Below are 21,165 nucleotides of genomic sequence, written 5' to 3' on the forward strand. Positions count from 1 at the left end.
TACTTACAATTGAGCTGCAAGATATGTCCGTCTACCTGATTGCTATCGTCCAAGGACGAAAATTGAGTGTGGATTTTCAATGTGTATCTGTTATTCTAAATCTTTCACCTCATCCAGCCTTGTCAATGGAGGACCAATCAGTATTTGGCTATCATTCTCCTTAGCAGTGTGCCTGAGGGGCAAGATTCTCACAGAGAGGGTGGTGTGTACATGGAACAAGCTGTCAGAGGAAGAGGTAGAAGTAGGTACAATGAGAACATTTAAAAGATATTTAGACAGGCTCATGGATGGGAAAGGCTTAGGCCAAATACTTACAAATGGGATTAAGACCAGAAGACACCTTGGTCGGCAGGGACCAGTTGGACCAAAAGGCCTGTTTCTATGCTGCATCAATGACTTTATTTTCTCTCTCCAGAAAAAGTTTAGCTGTATTACCCAGCCTTACATTTCATCTTGTTTACAGGGACTTTCTTGTTTAAAGCTTTAAATATGAAACTTACAGAAATAAAAGTTCTCTTTAGCTACTCTATCTCAGACACCACAAACTGATCATGATGAGAACAGAGTACCACCCAGCTCCCATAAGGAAGCCAGCAGATTACATGCTAAATATCGGAGCATTTATGATATATCCCAGGTGCACAGCTTTACAAAGACTGGAAAACAGGAACTGCAAAGCAAAAAAAAACCTAAAAAACAGCATGTGCTATTAATCCTAATTAACAACAGAGAATATATTATATTGGTGAGACCCGACGCAGACTGGGAGATCATTTCGCTGAACACCTACGCTCTGTCTGCCAGAGAAAGCAGGATCTCCCAGTGGCCACACATTTTAATTCCACGTCCCATTCCCATTCTGATATGTCTATCCATGGCCTCCTCTACTGTAAAGATGAAGCCACACTCAGGTTGGAGGAACAACACCTTATATTCCGTCTGGGTAGCCTCCAACCTGATGGCATGAACATCGACTTCTCTAACTTCTGCTAAGGCCCCACCTCCCCCTCGTACCCCATCTGTTACTTATTTTTATACACACATTCTTTCTCTCACTCTCCTTTTTCTCCCTCTGTCCCTCTGAATATACCCCTTGCCCATCCTCTGGGTTCCCCCCCCCTTTCCCTTTTCCTTCTCCCTGGGCCTCCTGTCCCATGATCCTCTCATATCCCTTTTGCCAATCACCTGTCCAGCTCTTGGCTCCATCCCTCCCCCTCCTGTCTTCTCCTATCATTTTGGATCTCCCCCTCCCCCTCCAACTTTCAAATCTCCTACTAGCTCTTCTTTCAGTTAGTCCTGACGAAGGGTCTCGGCCCGAAACGTCAACTGCACCTCTTTCTAGAGATGCTGCCTGGCCTGCTGCGCTCACCAGCAACTTTGATGTGTGTTGCTTGAATTTCCAGCATCTGCAGAATTCCTCGTGTTTGCGTAACAACAGAGAATGTTGGAAATACTCAGGTCAGGCAGAGAAATAGCAATAATGTTTCAATTAAATGGCTTTTCACCAACATCTCTCTCCATTATCACTCCAAATGCTCAGTTTTACCAACAATTTCTGTTTTTATTATGGATATCAAGAAATGAGTTTTACCTGGTGGGGAATGTTGGATCATATGTGTAGAGAAGCAATTCCTGGGGATATCCGATTGAGACCAAGTGATTTACCATCAGCTGAAAGGCCAGCTCTTCATACTCCGGAGATCTGTACACTGTAAAATCAAAAACATTTCAATGTCGTAACAGTATTATCAACTGCAGCTCATTAGACATGATCTGCCTTACAACAACGCCAGGGAAAAGAAATCAAACTAGCTCAGGAAAGCTTTGTTTCATGTTATACTGCCTTAAATTTAAGGTGCTAGTTCTCACTGAAGATACGCTAAGTAATTATTTGATAAGTGTTTACTTAATCTTCCGTTTTACCACATCAGGCAATCCTTCAAGGCCAGATATGATGTGCTCATTCCAGTTCTGTGTGTTCTGAGGTGGCCGATATGGCTGAATGGATTGTTGTGGCCAATTTGGGACCCACAGGCTCTGGGTTTGAAGCGACAGACAGATGATATGTTTGGGATCGTCTACATTCTTTCCAGTATTTTTGTACGGCTTCTCTGTGGTCCTGCAAAGATTCCAGCTCCTTCCCTATCTATGTTTACTTTACTTTATTGTCGCCAAACAATTGATACTAGAACGTACAATCATCACAGCGAGTCCAAGGATGGAAGATTGGTTTGTGTGATGTGCTGCGCTGTGTTCGCGATCTTCTGCAGCTTCTTTCAGTCTTGGACAGGACAACTTCCATACCAGGTTGTGATGCACCTTAGAAGAATGCTTTCTACGGTGCATCTATAAAAATTAGTGAGGGTTTTAGGGGACAGGCCAAATTTCTTTAGCTTTCTTAGGAAGTAAAGGTGCTGGTGGGCCTTCTTGGCAGTGGACTCTGCTTGGTTGGACCAAGTCAGGTCATTTGATATGTTCTGTGTTCTCTATCTTGACCAGCCATTGGGTCTGAGTTTCAAATCTCTTACTAACTCTTCCTTCAGTTAGTCCTGACAAAGGGCCTTGGCCTGAAACGTCGACTGTACCTCTTCCTAGAGATGCTGCCTGGCCTGCTGTGTTCACCAGCAACTTTGAGGTGTGTTGATTAACTATGAGCATGTCTTTCCTGCAGAGCAATGAACTGTTCTGCAGATACAAACATGGTTGTTTAAACTGCTTTTGATAATTTTGTGCTCCTGTATTAACAAATTCTAGCTGGAATGAAGACCACTTCCTTTTCAGTACATTGCTACAAGTCAATTTTATTTTGTAGGCAATATAGACAATAGAGCATACAACACAACAACAGAGGAACAGTTTCTCTCGCCCACTCAGCCTGTGCAGATTGGGATCCCGTTCTAAACTGATCCCATCTCTCTTCCCATGGGCTGTAGCTCTCTTTCCCCTGCTTATTTATACACAGTTTCTGTCTCTGTGCTCCTTAAACATTGCTATTGTACACTCATCTGAACCAGACAGGAGAAATCCCATAACAACTTTAATTAATGTCAGTAATTGGGACCTCACTGCTTTTCTGTCAGGGATTAAAACCAACCCTGGCCCTTCCAGCAGTGAAACATTAACACCAAAAAGGGGAAGTGGTTGAGACTAGTACATTAATGATATTTAAGACACTTGGGCAGGTATATGGATAAGAAAGGTTTAGAGGGAGATAAGCCAAACTGTAGGCAAATGGAACTAGACTGGATGGTGTCATGGATGGCATGGACCAGTTGGGCCAAAGACCCTGCTCCTGTTCTGTATGACTCTTTGTACCCCTCAAGCCAGACCCACCATTCCATAATAAAGACAGAGAAAGCTGGAAAATTCAGTCAGGCAAGAGGAAGGAAAATAATTAATGTTACAGGTCCAAGACTCTTCTTCAGAGTCAACTGTTTCTCCCTCCACAGGTACTGCCTGACCTGCTGAGTGTTTCCTGCATTTTCTGCATTTACTTCAGACCTTGATCATTTTTTTAAAATTTTCAAACCACCATTCAATACCATGGCTGATTCCCAGTATAGTCCTCATTCCCACCCAATTCCCTCATCCCTTGACACCATGATCACCCAAAATACCAGCGATTCCCAATGCTTTTCAAAGAATCCCACTTGTTAATACTCAGATGGATATCCACCCTCCTATGAGTCAGAATCAGAATCAGAATCTGCTTTAATATTTCTGCCACATGTTGTGAATTTTGTTGGTTTGTGGCAGCAGTATGTTTCAATACATAATAATTTGAATAAACTATAAATTACAAGAAAGAATATATAATAAAATTAAGTAAGTAAGCAGCATATAATAGAGCAAAAATTAGTGGCTAATTAGAGGATTGGGAAGATGTTAAAAATCAGCAGAAGGCAACTAAAAAAAGTCATTAAGAAGGTAAAGATGGAATATGAAAGTAAGCTAGCCAATAATACTAAAGAAGATACCAAAAGTTTCTTCAGGTAGATAAAGTGTAAAAGAGAGGCGAGAGTAGATATCAGACCACTGGAAAACGATGCTGGAGAGGTAGTAATGGGAGAGAAGGAAATGGCGGATGAACTGAATAAGTATTTTGCATCAGTCTTCACTGTGAAAGACACTAGCAGTATGGTGGAAGTTCCAGGTGTCAGGGGTCATGAAGTGTGTGAACTTACCATTACTAGAGAGAAGGTTCTTGGGAAACTGAAAGGTCTAAAGGTAGATAAGTCATCTGGACCAGACGGTGTACACCCCGGGGTTCTGAAAGAGGTGGCTGAAGAGACTGTGAAGGCATTAGTAATGATCTTTCAAGGATCACTAGATTCTGGAATGGTCCCGGAAGACTGGACAATTGAAAATGTCACTCCACTCTTGAAGAAGGGAGAGAGGCAGAAAAAAAGGAAATTATAGGCCAGTCAGTCTGACATCAGTGGTTGGGAAGATGTTGGAGTCAGTTACTAAGGATGAGGTCTCAGGGTACTTGGAGGCACATGATAAAATAGACTGTAGTCAGCATGGTTTCCTCAAGGGAAAATCTTGCCTGACAAATCTGTTGGAATTCTTTGAAGAAATAACAGGCAGGATAGCCAGAGGAGAATTGGTTGATGCCGTGTACTTGGATTTTCAGAAGGCCTTTGACAAGGTGCCACACACAAGGCTGCTTAACAAGCTATGAGCCCGTGGTATTTCAGAAAAGATTCTAGCATGGATAAAGCAGTGGTTGACTGGCAGAAGGCAAAGTGTGGGAATAAAGGGAGCCTTTTCTGGTTGGCTGCTGGTGACTAGTGTGTTCCACAGGGTTCTCTGTTGGGACCGATTCTTTTTACCTTATATGCCAATGATCTGGATGATGGTGCTGATGGTGTTGTTGCAGAGTTTGCAGACCATACAAAGATAGTTGGAGGGGCAGGTAGTTTGAGGAAGTAGAGAGGCTATAGAAGGACTTACACAGATTTGGAGAATGGGCAAAGGATGTGCTGAAACTGGAGAGGGTTCAAAAAAGGTTCATGAAAATGATTCCAGGATTGAATGGCTTGTCATATGAGGAGTGTTTGACATCTCTGTGCCTTTATTCACTGGAATTCAGAAGAATGAGGGGTGACTTCATTGAAACCTATCAAATGACGAAATGCAAACAACAGGAATTCTGCAGATGCTGGAAATTCAAGCAACATACATCAAAGTTGCTGGTGAACGCAGCAGGCCAAGCAGCATCTATAGGAAGAGGCGCAGTCGACGTTTCAGGCCGAGACCCTTCGTCAGGACTAACTGAAGGAAGCTTCCGGTCTCGGCCTGAAACGACGAAATGCCTTGAGAAAGTGGATGTGGAGAGGATATTTCCTGTGGTGGGAGAGTCTAAGGTCAGAGGACACAGCCTAAGAATAGAGGGGCGTTTCTTTAGAATGGAGATGAGGAGGAATTTCTTTAGCTGGAGGGTGGTGAATCTGTGGAATTCCTTGCCACAGTCAGCTGTGGGGGCAATGCCTTTATGTATATTTAAGGTAGAGATTAATAGATTCTTGATTGGTTGGGGCATGAAGAGGTACTGGGAAAAGGCAGGGGATGGTGGCTAAGAAGAAAATGGATTAGCCATAATGAAGTGGTGGAGCAGACTCGATGGGCCAAATGGTCTAATTCTGCTTCTATATCTATGGTCTCATCTGTGAGTGAAGCATCACAGCTATTCACAATGTTATGTTTCGCCTTGTACGAAGCAATGGCTTGCAAACACGCACCAGAGCTGACGTCTCTAGCTTCAGTGAGAACTGTTTATCTGCCCTCAAAATAGCCTCCTGTAAGTTGTACCTGGACTTCAGGTTTGGGTATGTTCTCGAAGGCACGCACTCATCTTGATGAAGTTGGTAATAACTGTGGCGTATTGAATTTGAAGATGAGTCCCTGAATATTGTCCAGTCCGCCAACTCAACGCAGTCCTGTAAGTGCTCCTCTGCCTCCACTGACCATACCTTCTTGGTCCTCACCACTGGTGCTGTGGTCTTTAGTCTCTGCCTATATGGCGGGAGTAGAAGTACAGCCAGGTGATCAGACTTTCCAAAGTGTGGGCGTAGGATGGTACGGCAAGCGTTTTTGATGGTTGTATAACCAGGGACAAGTGTTTTGGCTCCTCTGGTTCCGCAGGTGATATGTTGGCGGGAGTCGTTCAAAGACTTCTTCAACCTGGCATCATAAACACTTTATGACATTATAAGTTGCTCATTTTGAAGAGTCCAGGAGATTCCATGAACTGTGGACATCGGGTTCCTCTGAACATCATGCATTTTATTACATTGTTTTGTTAACATTCTAACTAAATCATTGCAAATGCTATTAATGTCTCACAGTCTTAAATTAATCTCTGCTTTTTAACCTCCCCATCTCCCCCCCCCCCCGCCCGCCCCCAGCCATCGACTACGGGGCATGAAAATCAAACAAAAACTGCAGATGCTGGAAATCTTAAATCGAAACGGAAAATGTTTGTAAAGATCAGCAGGTCAGGCAGCTTCTTTTTTAGTCGAGCACTGCCAGGAGTCATGCACATCAAGTCCGGACAACCAGTGCAGAAATAATCGCTGCACTGAGAACAAAACATTCACAATGCCAATGGTCTGGGTAGAGGATTCCAAAAGATTAGCAACTCAATTGTAAGAAAAATTTCCTTCATCTCAGACTTTACAATCAACCCCTTCTCCTAAGATTGTACTCAAGTTTGAGACTCCTGTTAAAGAACAAACTGGGAAACCCCCTTGGAATCTACAGTGAACTCACGGCTCAATGCTGTCTACATTGGTCATTGGTATCAAGGGTTCTGCTTTCTCCCACTAGGTCACTGAAGTTATGAAGTTTAATAAGTGGTGTTAAAGGTATGAAAGCTGATGGTCCCTACCTGCCAATGTATAGTCCATGTCGAATCCAAAACATTTAATCTTCTCAAGTTCCAGGCTCCTGTTCACAAACACTCTACAGTCCAAACAGAAAAATATGCAATTCTCAAACCAATGGGCACAAAAAGTAAGTCAAGTCCACCGACAATATTTACAGAAGTGTTCTTCAAGAGTATAGCACCTTTGAACAAAGATGTGTTAATATCAAATAAAATATCATAGAAGGTCAATCGGAATTGCTTCTATAAATTAGCTTGTTGTAACTTAAGAGGAATCCTTCTGGCTTTCCTGTTGTATTGGTGAATAAGGGAAGCTAAAAAAAAATGGGGAGTTGGAATTGCTACTGGTAGAGAACCTAGACTGGGAGAAAAATAGTTAACACAAGAGATTCTGCAGATGCTAGAAATCCAAAGCAACATGCACGAAATGCTGCAGGAACACAACAGTCAGACAGCATCTATGGAAATGAATAAACAGTCAACGTTTTGTGCCGAGACCCTTCTTCAGGACTGGAGAAAAATAATTTCATGCACTCCACTGCTTCCACATACATGACTCGTGTAGCCCCAGTCCCATCCTAGTCGTGCTATGACATCATACAAACCAGTTTAAGATACAGTATGAGCACTGGACGTACCAACATTAATCTTGTTTCACTTTATGTCCCAGCTTCAGCCTTGTACTATGGATTCCATCTATACTGGGCTCAGTACTCTTCTCTTTGCCATTGTCAAAAGTCTTACGACTGTTCAGCTATAACCATTCCATGCACCAGACGTAATCTTGATGAATTCAGGCCGTTTGCCCAAACCAAAGTCTGGACTAAAGCTTTAGATACAAATTCCACCTACTGTGATTTAGAATTCAATTGATTAAATAATCCGGATTTTAAAAATATATTAGCATACTAGAATATTCAAAACCATTTCCAAATTAGGAAATCCAAATTTAAGCGCCAGCGCAGATAGACTGGAAGCCCGAGTGTCAGGTATGGAGGCGAGAGTCAGGCTGATATTGTTGCTCTCTCTCCCCCAAATGTTCATTCCTTTCTCCACGGTGCAAACACTGTGAGCTGATCGGCTGCTGTGCGTTCCTGCCTCGCTGGTGTGAAAACTGGGGACCAAAGCTAGGCTTGGGCCTACTGCGGCTGCTCCGGGAGCAAATCTGGATCTCAGTCTAGCTCGGAATGTTGCTGGTTTGCACAATGTGTGTTTTATTTTCCTCTCTCTTTCTCTGCGCAATGGTGGTGGTTCCTGGTCCTTTTTAAAATTGGGTTAGTTGGGTTTTTTGCTTTGCACCTGCTTATAAGCAGACAAATTTTGAGGTGTATAATTTATACGTTCTTTCATAATAAGTGTGCTTTGAATCTTTGAATCTCTTGAATCAAAATACCATTTATTTCACTTGCTTAAGGGAAATTTGCCTTACTTACTCAGTCAACTCCAGGACTGCTCACTCAAACCACTCAGTTTTTAAATGACCAGCATCACATTCTCAAGCACTTAAAGCAAAGGGCAGCAAAAAGGGCTGTTTGTGAAGTGAAAGCACTGAGTCTGAGGGCCAAATACAGAGGCTTTGGCTGGGTGGTGACAAGGCCCAACAAGTCAAGGGAAGGCTACTCTTTTTTCCTTTGTGACTGTAGTAAATTAGGGATAGAAATGGCAGCCAGTGGAGTGGGTGGTCCTCCTGTGAGGAGATCAGGTGACAGCCACACTTGCAGAAATTGTATCCAGCCACAGCTCCTTTTAAACTGCAGGCGTCACTTGGAGTGATAGCGGGACTCACCAAAGAGGTTGCATGAGGCAGAAAATGTTACAGACAGGAATTCCAGGGAGGTGGTCACAACGCAGGATTAGTCCAATAGACGGGTGATAACCAGTAGGAGAAGGTAGGTAATGTAGGAATTCCCTGTGGCTCTTCCCTTCTCCATCAGGTATACTGTTTTGGATACTAGAGCAACACACACAAAATGCTGGAGGAACTTGGAAGGTCAGGCAGCCTCTGTGGAAAGGAACAAAGTGTCAATGTTGCAAGCCAATGCCTTTCATCAGGACAGACGCTGCCTGGCCTTCTGGGTTCCCCCAGCGTTTTGTGTGTGCTGCTCTGGATTTCCAGCATCTGCAGAATCTCTTGTGTTCCATTTTGGATGCTGTTGCGAGGTGGTGGGGGTGAGAGACGGGGTAGTGGAATGATCTCTCAGGGGAAAGCACCAGCAGTAGCCAAGTCAGTGACACCAAAACTGGCCCTCTTGCGCAGCAGGGAAAGATGAAGTGTAGCTGAGAAGTAGTGAAAGTGGGAACTATAGTCCGGGCCACAGATAGGCCTTTGGGTGAGACTTCAGCTTGCTGTGTTCCTCCCAGGTGCCAGGGTCAGAGATGTCTGAGAGAACACAGGGCACTAAGCATATTCTGAAAGGGGAGGGTGATATCACAACAAATGCGGGAAGAAAGACAACGTCCTGCAAAGGGAATTCAGAGATCAGCAGTAAGTTTAAAAGGAGGACCTCTAAATTTCAAATTTCAAAATAAATTTATTATCAAAGTTCATATACAACCCTGATATTCATTGTCTTGTAGGGCACACTCAACAATCCATAGTATAATACCCATAATGAATACAATGAAAGACCACACCATCTTAGGTGTTCAACCGGTGTGAAGACAACAAACTGTAAACACTAAAAGAAAGAAATAATAATCATAAATAAGCACTAAATCTTAAGAGCATGAGATGACGAGTCCTTGAAGAGTCATCTCAGTGATAGGGCAAGTGAAGTCACCTCCTTAGGTGCAAGAGACTGATGGTTGGGGGCTAATAACTGTTCCTGAACTAAGTGGTGTGAGTCCTGAGGCTCTTGCACCTTCCTCCTGATGGCAGCAGCGAGGAGAGAGCACCCCCTGGGTGGTTGGGCTCTCTGATGATGGATGCTGCTTTCCTGTGACAGTAGTTCCTGGAGACACGCTCAGCGATGGGGAGGGCTTTACCTGTGATGGGCTGGGCCAGAGCCACCCTTTGTAGGACTTTCTGTTCAAGGAGGTCCCTGTGCCACATGCTAATGAGGCCAGAAATAGGAAGAAAGTACAGTTAAACGTGCGGCCAAAGAGCTGATGTAGGAGAGAGGGCTTCAAATACCTAGATCACTGGGATCTATTTCAGGGCAGGAGAGAATTCACCATGCAGGACATGCCTTTCTCTTGTTCTACCATCAGAGAGGAGGTACAGAAGCCTGATGCAGAAACAACTCCTTCCCCACCACTATCAGATTTCTGAACGATCCATGAACCCATGAACACTACCCCATTATTCTTTTATTTTTGCGCTTTTAATTTATTTTGTACCCGGCTGGCGGCATAGTGGCATCAGTGCCGGACTTCGGGACGAAAGGTCCCAGGTTTGAATCCAGCCAGCCGGCTCCCCTGCACGCTTTCCATCCGTGCTGGGTTACGAGCTGGTGATCTCTTTGGAAACCCACCCAGCAGAAGGCAATGGCAAACCACTGCTGTAACTTGCCTTGTACGCGGTTCCCCACTACGTCAGAGAGGCTTGGAGGGAAATCATCCACTAACTGGAGAAACTCCAGACGTGACGTACCTTTCCTTTCCTATTGTAATTTTATGCCTTTTCACTGTACTGCTGCAGCAAAACAACAAAGTTCCCATCATACATAAGTGAAAATAGACCTGGTTCTGACCCGTACAGGAAGAAGCTGACTACCTCATTAAGTACCCACCCTTCAGAGCCACCGGTCCTGTCAGCCACACCTACCCTGCCTCTGGAAATATCTGAGGTTTCCACAATGATCCCATCAGCCACATCAGCACCCACAAGATCAAAGTAGGAAAAAGTCATCCTTGATCTCAAGCCCAACTGGAAGAAAAAGTACTTTCAAGAAACATCTGATGACATACTACTATGATCAATGATCACAGCATTGTTGGTAGTGGATTAAAAGGGAACAGTAGCAGCATGGAAATTGTGGTTCCCAAAGCACAGAAAACTGAGTTTTCGCAAATCACTCCCTTTCGAAATGGAATGCAACTTATTACTGTGTAACTCAGGTTTTAGTAGCAGGAGCACAGGGACTTTAAAATCACCAGGATTTCTGTCAGAATTTCAAAATGTGAAAATGACCCAAAAGCTGGAAGTGTGGCAAGCAGTAAAGACATTGACACACTAGTGGATCAGGAAACACATACATGCTGGATGAAAGTTACTTCAACAAAATAAGGAAAACCTCAAGTCTTGTTGGGGAAAATGAGAAGATACAGTACAATGTATGGCAACGGTAGCATTTTATTGAGCTTGCAAAAACAGAGGGATGTTTGTGCACAAATCCTTGAGAGTTACTGGCTAAGTTAACAAAGCACTTAATAAAGTCAACAAGCAGATAGGATTTGGAATGCACTGTCTGATAGGCTGGTGAATGTGGGTTGAAAAGTATCTTTTGAAAAGCAAGCAGATTCCCCATTTGAAGTGGGGGGAAATAAAGGGGGGAAGACAAGGGATAGAGCTAACTGAGATTTTCTTTGAAAGAAATAGAGCTGAAAATGTGTGCTGTACTATTGGATTTAACATCTTACTTGATTCCAGTTGCTAGAAGTAGATTGGCAAATTATGATCAATAACTTAATTTTGCCTGACCACATTTCACAGTTCAAATCCACAATGAAAATTACAATTACTGCCTCTGAGTGTTCAATAAAGTCTGTTTGAATCTGAATAATAGAAATAGTTAATGATATCTTTATCTCTCTGAAGTGGACATTAACCTACCAACTGCTGACTGATCTTTATCATGTTTAAAAATTCAAGTAAATCCTCTGTAAATCCAAGTACTCAGCATTTTGAACTTTCCGGCACTTAGGATACCGTACTGAATTACTTGCAAAATGCACTCCTGGTAATCCAAATGTTATAGGAAATTAGAGAGAGTTTCCATCATAAAATGGATAGAACACTGAAGGAAGCCATTCAGCCCACGGGTTCTGTGCACGTAATCCAACAGGTACCATACCCCACCCTTCCCACATAGTCCTACAAATTTGTTCCTCTCAGATATCCAGCTCACTATGAATAGAAGGATGTCCCTTTAGAACAGGGATGAGTGAGCAATTACTGTAGCCAGGGGGTGGTGAATCTGCAGAATTTATTGCCACAGTCGGCTGTGGAGACCAAGTCATTGGGTATATTTAAAGTGGAGGTTGATAGGTTCTTGACTTGAAAGGGCGTCAAAAGGTTACAGGGTGAAGGTGTGAGAATGGGGTTGAAAGGGATAATAAATCAGACATGATCAAGTGACCTGATTCTGCTCTTGTGTCTATGGTCTTATTGTCCATTGAACCAATTCTCAGTCCTGATTCTATAAATCTCCTTATTGTTTGGTGTCTTGAAATGCATCAATATTCCAGTTGTGGTCCAGCTGTTATTTTATGAAGGATCTTCAGGTCTTCCTTACTTGTTCCTTCTCTGGTTTTCTAATATCCTATTTGCATTGGAAATTGCTTTCCACTTGATATTCTTCCCAAGCCCAGGTGCCAAATGCTGAATTGTTTCACAAGGAAACATTGGAGTTCCTTGCCTAGCTACTCTGACAGTGTCACCCCAACCTGTGATCTTTATCACCAAGGAAGAGAAGGACTTCAGCTCCATGAGAACACCACTACCTGCAGGTTTCTCTCCAAGACACACATGTGCCTTTAAAATATATTGCTATTTCTACCCACTCCTCCTGCTCTGCTTTTGCTCTCCTCTTGCCCCTTCTCTTCTCACCTGCCTATCACCTCCCCTCCTCTTTCCCTTTCTCCCATGGTCAACTGTCCTCTCCAACTAGATTCCTTCTTCTCCAGCCCTTGACCTCTTTCTCCTATCACCTCCCAACTTCTCAATTTCTCCCCTTCACCTGCCGGCTTGTACTCTTGCCCTTCTCCTCCCCACCTCCTAATTTTGGTTTCTTCTCCCTTCCTTTCCAGTCCTGCTGAAGGGTCTTGGCGCGAAACATCGATTGCTTATTCCTCTCCATAGAATATGCTTGGCCTGCTGAGTTCCTCCAGCATTTTGTGCGTGCTGCTCTAGATTTCCAGCAACTGCAGAATCTCTTGTTTTTATGCCTCCACAGATGCTCTGCTTGATCCACCGTCCTGCCAGCGACTTGTATATTTGGTGGTGTTGGAACACTGAGCAAATAAACTGTCAGAAAGTCACACTGCTCAGAAAAGATCCCCTTAAATCCAGTCTATAGTGGGATTGCTGACAGCGAATAATCAGTTGTGGCCAGATCCTGATAACAGTGATAGGGATAGGCAAAACCCTGCAGATCGGCCAGCATATCAGCTGTTTGGGTGTGACCCTGATAACCCGCAGTTTCAAGGAAATGGCAATGTTAACAACACAATAGGACCTCTAGTCAAAGGACCTCACTCGTGCTTTCAGTTTAACACAGTTGTCACCAATCGCAACCCAGCTCAAAGATCATGGGTACAAATGCAACCCCAGTGATTTGTGAACAAAATTTCAACCAACATTCTCATCTGAAGATAACCTGCTGATACAACATTCCAGAGTACTCATCGTACCAGATGTTGACTTCATATGAGCATTATTTTGAGCTAGCATATGGGAGTTGGATATTATATTTATCCCTCAATCAGCATCATTGAATCAGATCTCTAGTCGTTAGTACTGTGCTGATGGAGCAAACTTACTGCTTGCAAATGCTTTCTAGACTGCAAAGGAAATACTGCTTTAGGATATCCAAAGAATACTGAGAAGGCTTTCCTTTGTGTTTTGTAATTTTGTACTAGGAAACTCAAGGAAGACCATTAAGCATGAAAGGTCTCTACAAAATTGAAACAAGCTCAAAAAAAAGGTGCCAATCACATTAAGTTGGCATGGAGGGTTTGCATTCCAAGCAAACAGTCTGCATTGTGATCTTCTGTGACGCTAAGATGTGTCAAGAAATCCGAGTTGAAGAAAATGAATTTTGTAATTATTTATTTACTTTTTTTTAACATAAATTCCATTGGAGTGATTTTGTTCCACATCTCAGATTTTTGGGTATTGATTTGTGACAGATTAATTTCTGTTCTCCGAATGGCTTTATATCTGGTATCGGTGATCTCTAAATCTAATTTTGAGATCATCTGTACCAGAAACCACAAAAAAATTTGCAAGGAAAGTTTCCACTGGGAACCATTCTTAAATCCTTGGAGCAATTTCTCAAACTTCATTTACTTCCATGGCGTCAACTGAGGCCATCAGCCACCAAGTACAAGGTGGCTCTCTGTAGACCAACGCATTCAGTCTCATTCACTCTCTCTGTACCCCAAGCTCACTTGCCACTGTGATTCCATTTTCTCTTTCCAAGCTCTCCTGTGGATTCTGTACCTGATGATTAATTTCAAAGATGACTATGATTTTTAAAGTTGTATGCATTTACTTCAGAGTCTAATTGTTCATTCATTTTGTGTCGTGTCGTATGACATAGGCGATCATGGCTTTTTCATGACTATGATTGTTCTTGGCAAATTTTTCTGCAGAAGTGGTTTGCCATTGCCTTCTTCTGGGTAGTGTCTTTACAAGACGGGTGACCCCAGCCATTATCAATACCCTTCAGAGATTGTCTGCCTGGCATCAGTGGTCGCATAACCAGGACTTGTGATATGCACCAGCTGCTCGTACGACCATCCGCCTCGCCTCCCATGTGCTTCATGTGACCCTGATCAAAGGGGGGGAGGGGACTAAGCCCAAGGGCAACTTGCAGGCTAGCAGAGGGAAGGAGCGCCTTACACCTCCTTTGGTAGAGACTTATCTCCTCCCCATCACCTGCAAAATCTAATAGGCAATCTAATGTTAATTTCATTATTTGGTTTCCTATCATTCAAATAAAAAGATGACCATCACTTTGCACATGACTACGCCCACACATTTAAATTCAGCTTCACTAACTTCCAACGTACAGCAGAGAGATTGAAAACTTGGCTGAGTGGTTTAATAACAACAACCTCTCACTCAATGTCAACAAGACCAAGGAGCTGATTGGAGACTTCAGGAGAGGGAAATCAGAGGTCCATGAGCCAGTAATCACTGGAGGAGCAGAGGTGGAGAGGATCAGTAACTTTAAAATTCTGGGTGTCACCACCTCAGAGGACCTGTCCTGGACCCATCATATAAACTACTGTGAAGAAAGCACAACAGTGACTACTTCCTCAGGGGTCTGCGAAGGTTCGGCACGTCATCGAAAACCTTGGCACACTGCAATAGGTGTGTGGTGGAAAGTGTGCTGACTGGCTGCATCATGGCCCGGTATGGGAACACCAATGCCTTTGATTGGGAAATCCTACAAAAGGTCATGGATCCAGCCCAGTACATCACAGGTAAAACCCTCCCAACCATTGAGCACACCTTCATGAAACGTTGCCATAGAAAAGCAACATCCATCATCAAAGATCCTCGCCACCCAGGCCATGCTCTTATCTCACTGCTGAGGTACAAGAGCCTCAGGACTCGTTCCACCATGTTCAAGAACAATTACTACCCCTCAACCATCAGGATTAAAGGGGATAACTACACTCATTAATTACTCTGTTATATTGTTACTCCATGCTCCTTATTTATTTCTATTTATTTATATCTGCATTTGCATAGTTTGTTTATGGTTAACAGTTCCTGATGTTTACAGTTTACTGTTCCTGTTCTATAGACTTACTAAGTATTACTGCAGAGAAAGAATCTCAGGGTTGTATGTGGTAACATGTATGTACCCTGATAATAAATTTACTTTGAACTTTGATTTTTTTTCTCTCCCAGCCATATTTGGTGCAGAGTATTCTCAGAATCAAAATGTACAACATAAGCAGGAAAACAGTGTCACGTTGAATATAAGATTTAGGAACAGAATAAGGTCATTCAGCTCATCGGGTTTGTTCTGCCATTTGATCATGGGAGATTTCTTATCCCTCTCAACTCCATTCTCCTGCCTTCACCCTGTAACCTTTGACCCCCCCTTACTAATCGAGAGCCTATCAATCCCTGCTTTAAATATACTTAATGACTTGCCCTCCACCGCCATCTGATTCAACAACCCCTGGAATAAAGAGACTTGTCATTGCTGTCTAAAGGGGCGGCCTTGCATTCTGAGGCTGTGCCCTCTGGTCCTAGACTCTTCCACTCATGGAAATTTTCTCTCCAAGTCCACGAATCTAGGGCTTTTAATATTCAATGAAATCTCTCCTTCATTCTCCTAAACCCCGAGGAGTACAGGCCATAAAATGCTCCTCATACATTAACCCTTTCGTTTCTGGGATAATTCCAGTAAACTTTTCTTTGGACCCTCTCCAATGCCAGCACATCCTTCCTTAGATATGGAACATAAAACGACTCACAATAGTCCAAATGTGTTCTGACCAATGCCTTTTAAAGCTTCAGTGCCAAGTGATGTTGTACCCTCAGGCAAAACAACTCTGCGCATTGCAAAATAAATCAAACCCACTTAATATAGTGTAGTAGCAAAACTATTATTGGAATACAAAGTCTTGTAACATCATTGGTTTTAATTCAACACAGGTATAAATAAGTGAACAAACTGTAACTATATCTGAGGCACTGTAATGACTAGGGGAGCTATTACATTGCTCACTGTGCATATTGAAACTCAATATGGAGTCTGTGGGTTTTAATATTAAAAGACCTTAAGTGAAAAACAATTTCTCTTTGAGAATTTCATTTCTTTTTCCAATATATCCCACTTCATCTATACTTAAACTTTTAACAAAAGCATTCAAAACTACTGTCTGGTTGTATTAAACTGCATTCTTTGAATTACATTGAACATCTTTACCTGTGGTGATAGTCTCGTTTCAGTAGCCGATAATCAATATGATGGCAGTCCCCAACACTCCGGAAGCTGAAGTGATTTTCCTGAGGGGAGGACTGGTTGCTTTGATCTGAGTATTCGTTTGTTACACTCCCCATGCCTATTGCACACTTTCAAACTTGCTTGCTGCGAGGAGAAGAGGAGAATCAATCTTTATCGTACGAGGGCTCCAGCAGAAATTGGTCAATTGCGTTCCAGCCACTCTTGATGCACTATCAGTCGAGCTCAGCAGAGAGGCTCCAGTTTATCAGAAGAGCTGTGTGCTTGGCCTGACATGGAACTCAGCACGTTTCAGCAGCTGCTGCAGTAAATCGAACAATCCCTTCCCAACCTCCTGATGACTGTGAGACAAAATAAGTGCCCCAGTACTATCACTACTCTGCAAACCTTTCTCAAGTCTGGATAAAAGCTTGCACAATGTCACAAAGATTTCCCACAAACTGGAGGACAACTATTTTTAATATGAATTATTTTAAGTTTTCTCTGTTCCTCCACCTCAGGCACCTTAAGTCCAAAACTAATATTGCACGTCACAACTTGCTATCATAAATACTTAATCCACTTGTTAATTTAGCACAGCACAGTATCTGATACAGGAAAACAAGACAACAAAAATTGCTATATAGTACAGCTAATGCTAAGCAAGGCAAATTTAAATTCAGATTTTCATCTTTATGTCTCTGTAAATCCAATTTTCTCTTTTTATTCCTCTTCCCCCATGGACTCTTCATTCAATTTGTCTTTTTTTAAAAAATTTACCATCCTTCCCAGCTTTTGCTGTGTTTATTTCTTAATCTTTAAATCTCATCAGACACCCAAATCACTCAGATCCCTTGCTGTGCAACTCTGGACTTGCACTTTGAGAGTAAGCATATACAGAACTGAGTTGGGTCATCAGGGCCTTTTTCTGAGTTGCATATTTCCCTGATACTAAGATTCTACCACAAACTTACTTTCCATGAATCCCTTTATTTTACCAAAATAATTTTAAGTGCCTATTAGACAATAAGGTTTCACCGTGGAAACAGAACTTCATGAAGTTAAATTCCTTCTGAAGAACTATTACAGTACCAGCAACCCTGGCTCATTTCCACTACTGTCTTCATGTTTTTACGTTTGCCGCATGACTGCGTGGGTTTCCTCCGGGTGCTCTGGTTTCCTCCCACATTCCAAAGACGTGTGGGTTAGCTGGTTAATTGGTCACATGGGTGTAACTGGGTGGCGAGGGCTTGTTGGGCCAGAAGAGCCTGTACTGTGCTATATCTTTAAATAAGTAAAAACTTTATCAATTGGTATTTGTTGGAATATTATTCTTATCAGCTGCTTGCATGGCTAGGAGATTAAAGGATTAGACTCAATTCAAAGGATTTGGGGTTATTTCTGAAAGGAACGGCCAGAAGTGAGCAAGGAATGTTTTACTCCTCAGAGGGATCTGTCATGGGAAAAGAAACCAGGCTTTCTAGGTAGATGTGAAATATTCCATTTCTCATAAGGTGTAAGATTCCTGGAAGATGCCCCTACAGACAGAGTGTTGCATCTTGCTGATGAAGTCAGACGTTCATACATTGAGCTATAGTCACAGATTCAACTGCTGCAGTCAGAAACAATCTGAATAAATGGAAGAACATGCAGGGCCTTGGAATAAAAAGCAGGCAAATAGGGCTAGGCAGGTTTCTCTTACAAGGAGATAGTCCAGACCCAATAGAGTAGGTGGCCTCTTTCCATCCTGCAGCTCCTCTATCATTCTTGGATGTGTACTTGAAGAAACATGACCTGCAGGACTCAGGGTCATAGAACTATATAGCATGACCCAGTGTCCATGACAACCAAGATCCCCTTGCCTGCATTCTGCCCATTTCCTCCTAAACCTTTTCTATCCACGTATCTGTCCAAATGTCCGGCTACTAGGGCCCAGGATGTCCCAGGGAGCACGCAGAAGGTTCTCAAGAGGGCGGGTGAGCAGCCAGAGATCATGGTGCACATTGGCACCACTGACATGGGTAGAAACGGGGAAGAGGTCCTGCGCATTGAGTATACGGAGTTAGGAAAAGAGCTGAAGAGCAGAATCTCCAAGGTAGTAATCTCTGTCCCAAGCGCTGGTCAGGGCAGGAATAGGATGATAGTACAGATGAATGAGTGGCCGAGGAACTGGTGCAGGGGCAGGGTTTCAGATTTCTGCATCGTTGGGATCCCCTTCTGGGGAAAGTACGAACTATACAAAAGGGAGGGGTTAGACCTGAACCCCATGGGGGGAGGGGGTGGGGACCAATATCTTGCAGTCAGGTTTGTTAGAGCTGTTGGGACGGGTATAAACTAATTTGGCTGGGGGAATGGGAACTGGAATGACAGGGCTGAGGATGTGAGGAAGGACAGGCAGATGATAGGGCAATATTGCAGTCAGCGGGCTGAGTTGAATGGGGGCAAAATCAAAAAGGGTAACAAGTATAGGACTGAAGGTGTTATGCTTGAATGCGCACAGTATATGGAATAAAGTTGATGATCTTGCAGCGCAGTTAGGGATTGGTAGGTATGACGTTGTGGGCATCACTGAGTCGTGGCTGAAAGAAGCTCATAGCTGGGTGCTTAACATCCAAGGATACACATTGTATTAAAAGGACAGGCAAGTAGGCAGAGAGGGTAGGGTGGATCTGTTGGTAAAAAAAAAATGAAATCAAATCCTTAGAAAGAGGTGACATGGGATCAGAAGATGTAGAAATCTTGTGGGCAGAGTTAAGAAACTGCAAGGGTAAAAAGACCCTAATGGAAGTTATATACAGGCCTCCAAACAGTAGCCAGGATGTGGGATATAAATTACAATGGGAGATAGAAAAGGCATGTAAAATGGCAAAGTTATGATAGTCATGGGGGATTTCAATATGCAGGAAGATTGGGAAAATCAGGTTGGTGCTGGATCCCAAGAGGGAGAATTTGTAGGGTGCCTGCTTGATGGCTTTTTAGAGCAGCTTGTGGTTGAACCCACCAGGAAAAAGACAATTCTGGATTGGGTGTTGTGTAATGAACCAGATTTGATTGGGGAGCTTAAGGTAAAGGAAGCCTTAGGAGACAGTGATCATAATATGATAGAATTCACCCTGCAGTTTGAGAGGGAGAAGATAAGGTCAGATGTATCGGTGTTACTGTGCAGTAAAGGGAATCACAGAGGCATGAAAGAGGAACTGGCCAAAGTTGATCATAAGGGACATCTGCAGAGATGACAGAAGAACTGCAATGGCTGGAGTTTCTGGGGGAAATTCGGAAAGCACGGGATAAGTAAATCCCAAAGATGAAGAGGAGTGAGGGAAGCCAGTGAAAATTCCATGATTGTACAAAGTTGCCGATTTGTTCTGAATGAAATTGGGAAAGCTAGTTGGCATTTTTGTTTCTCCCGCATCCCTTAATCTGGAATCCCTATAGGTCTACCTGTTCTGTAGATTCATCCCAGAATTTAGCACTCAAGGGGAAGAACAAGGATTATATAAAAACTCATAGAAAATGTACAATGTAGAAGGAGACCATTAGGGCCATCAAATTCATACTGGTCAAAGAAAGACTACCCAATGTAATCCTACCCTTTAGCACTAAAGTCAGCATGGTTTCTTTGAGGGAAATCTTGCCTAACAAATCTGTTGAAATTCTTTGAGGAAGTCACAGGCAGGATAGAGAAAGGAGAATCGGTGGATGTTGTGTACTTGGATTTTCAAAAGGCCTTTGACAAGCTGTTTAGCAAGATAAGAACTCATGGTATTTGAGGAAAGATACCAGCATGGACAGAAGATTGGCTGACTGGCAGGAGACAGAGACTGCAGATAAAGGGAGCATATTCTGGTTGGCTGCTGGTGATCAGTGGCGTTCCACAGGTGTCGGTATTGGGACCACTTCTTTTCATATTATATGTCAGTGATTTGAATGATGGCTTTGTGGCCAGATTTACAGATGATATGTAGATAGGTGGAGGGGAAGGTAGTGTCGAGGAAGCAGAGAGTCTGCAGAAATGGAAGAGAAGTGGTTGAGGGCAGCATTAATGGTGGAGGAAGGGATGCCCCAATTTTACAGATGAGGACAGCGTTGATGGTGGTACTCTATTATAAACCCACTGAAGAGCTGGAACCCTCTTGTCTCTCCTTATAAATCTATCCTTCCAGTTCAGGCAACACCCTTGTAAATCTTTTCCAGGCCCTCCCTAGCTTAATCACATCCTCCTTCTAATATGGTGACCAGAACTGCACACAATATTTCAGGTGTACTCACAATAACATCCTGCACAGTTGTAGCACTATGTCCCAAATCTTGCATTCAAAGCCTAATCCGATGATACCGCAGCAAGTGTGCCATATGCTTCCTTCACCGCCTTTCTATGTTGCCACTTTCAGAGAACAATGTATTTGCAGTCTGTTCTATGAGACT

General features: G+C 43.0%; 1 protein-coding gene across 2 annotated transcripts in view; it reads right to left on the bottom strand.

Moving 5' to 3' along the window:
• The window catches only part of LOC134350939 (cytosolic purine 5'-nucleotidase-like), a 154,411-nt gene that overhangs the window by 102,119 nt on the left and 31,127 nt on the right, over nt 1-21,165 (bottom strand). The window contains exons 3-5 of one of the 2 annotated variants that reach the window (XM_063056807.1): nt 16,726-16,887; nt 6,893-6,966; nt 1,592-1,709 (exon numbers count right to left, since the gene is read on the bottom strand). In XM_063056807.1, coding sequence (XP_062912877.1) covers nt 1,592-1,709; nt 6,893-6,966; nt 16,726-16,859 — 326 coding nt within the window. In that variant the 5' untranslated portion in view covers nt 16,860-16,887. Of the gene's footprint in view, nt 1-1,591; nt 1,710-6,892; nt 6,967-16,725; nt 17,051-21,165 lie in introns of those variants that run through there. The other variant, XM_063056808.1, reaches the window with a different exon arrangement.

The sequence above is a fragment of the Mobula hypostoma genome, chromosome 8 (genome assembly GCF_963921235.1).
Source record: "Mobula hypostoma chromosome 8, sMobHyp1.1, whole genome shotgun sequence".
NCBI lineage: Eukaryota > Metazoa > Chordata > Chondrichthyes > Myliobatiformes > Myliobatidae > Mobula > Mobula hypostoma.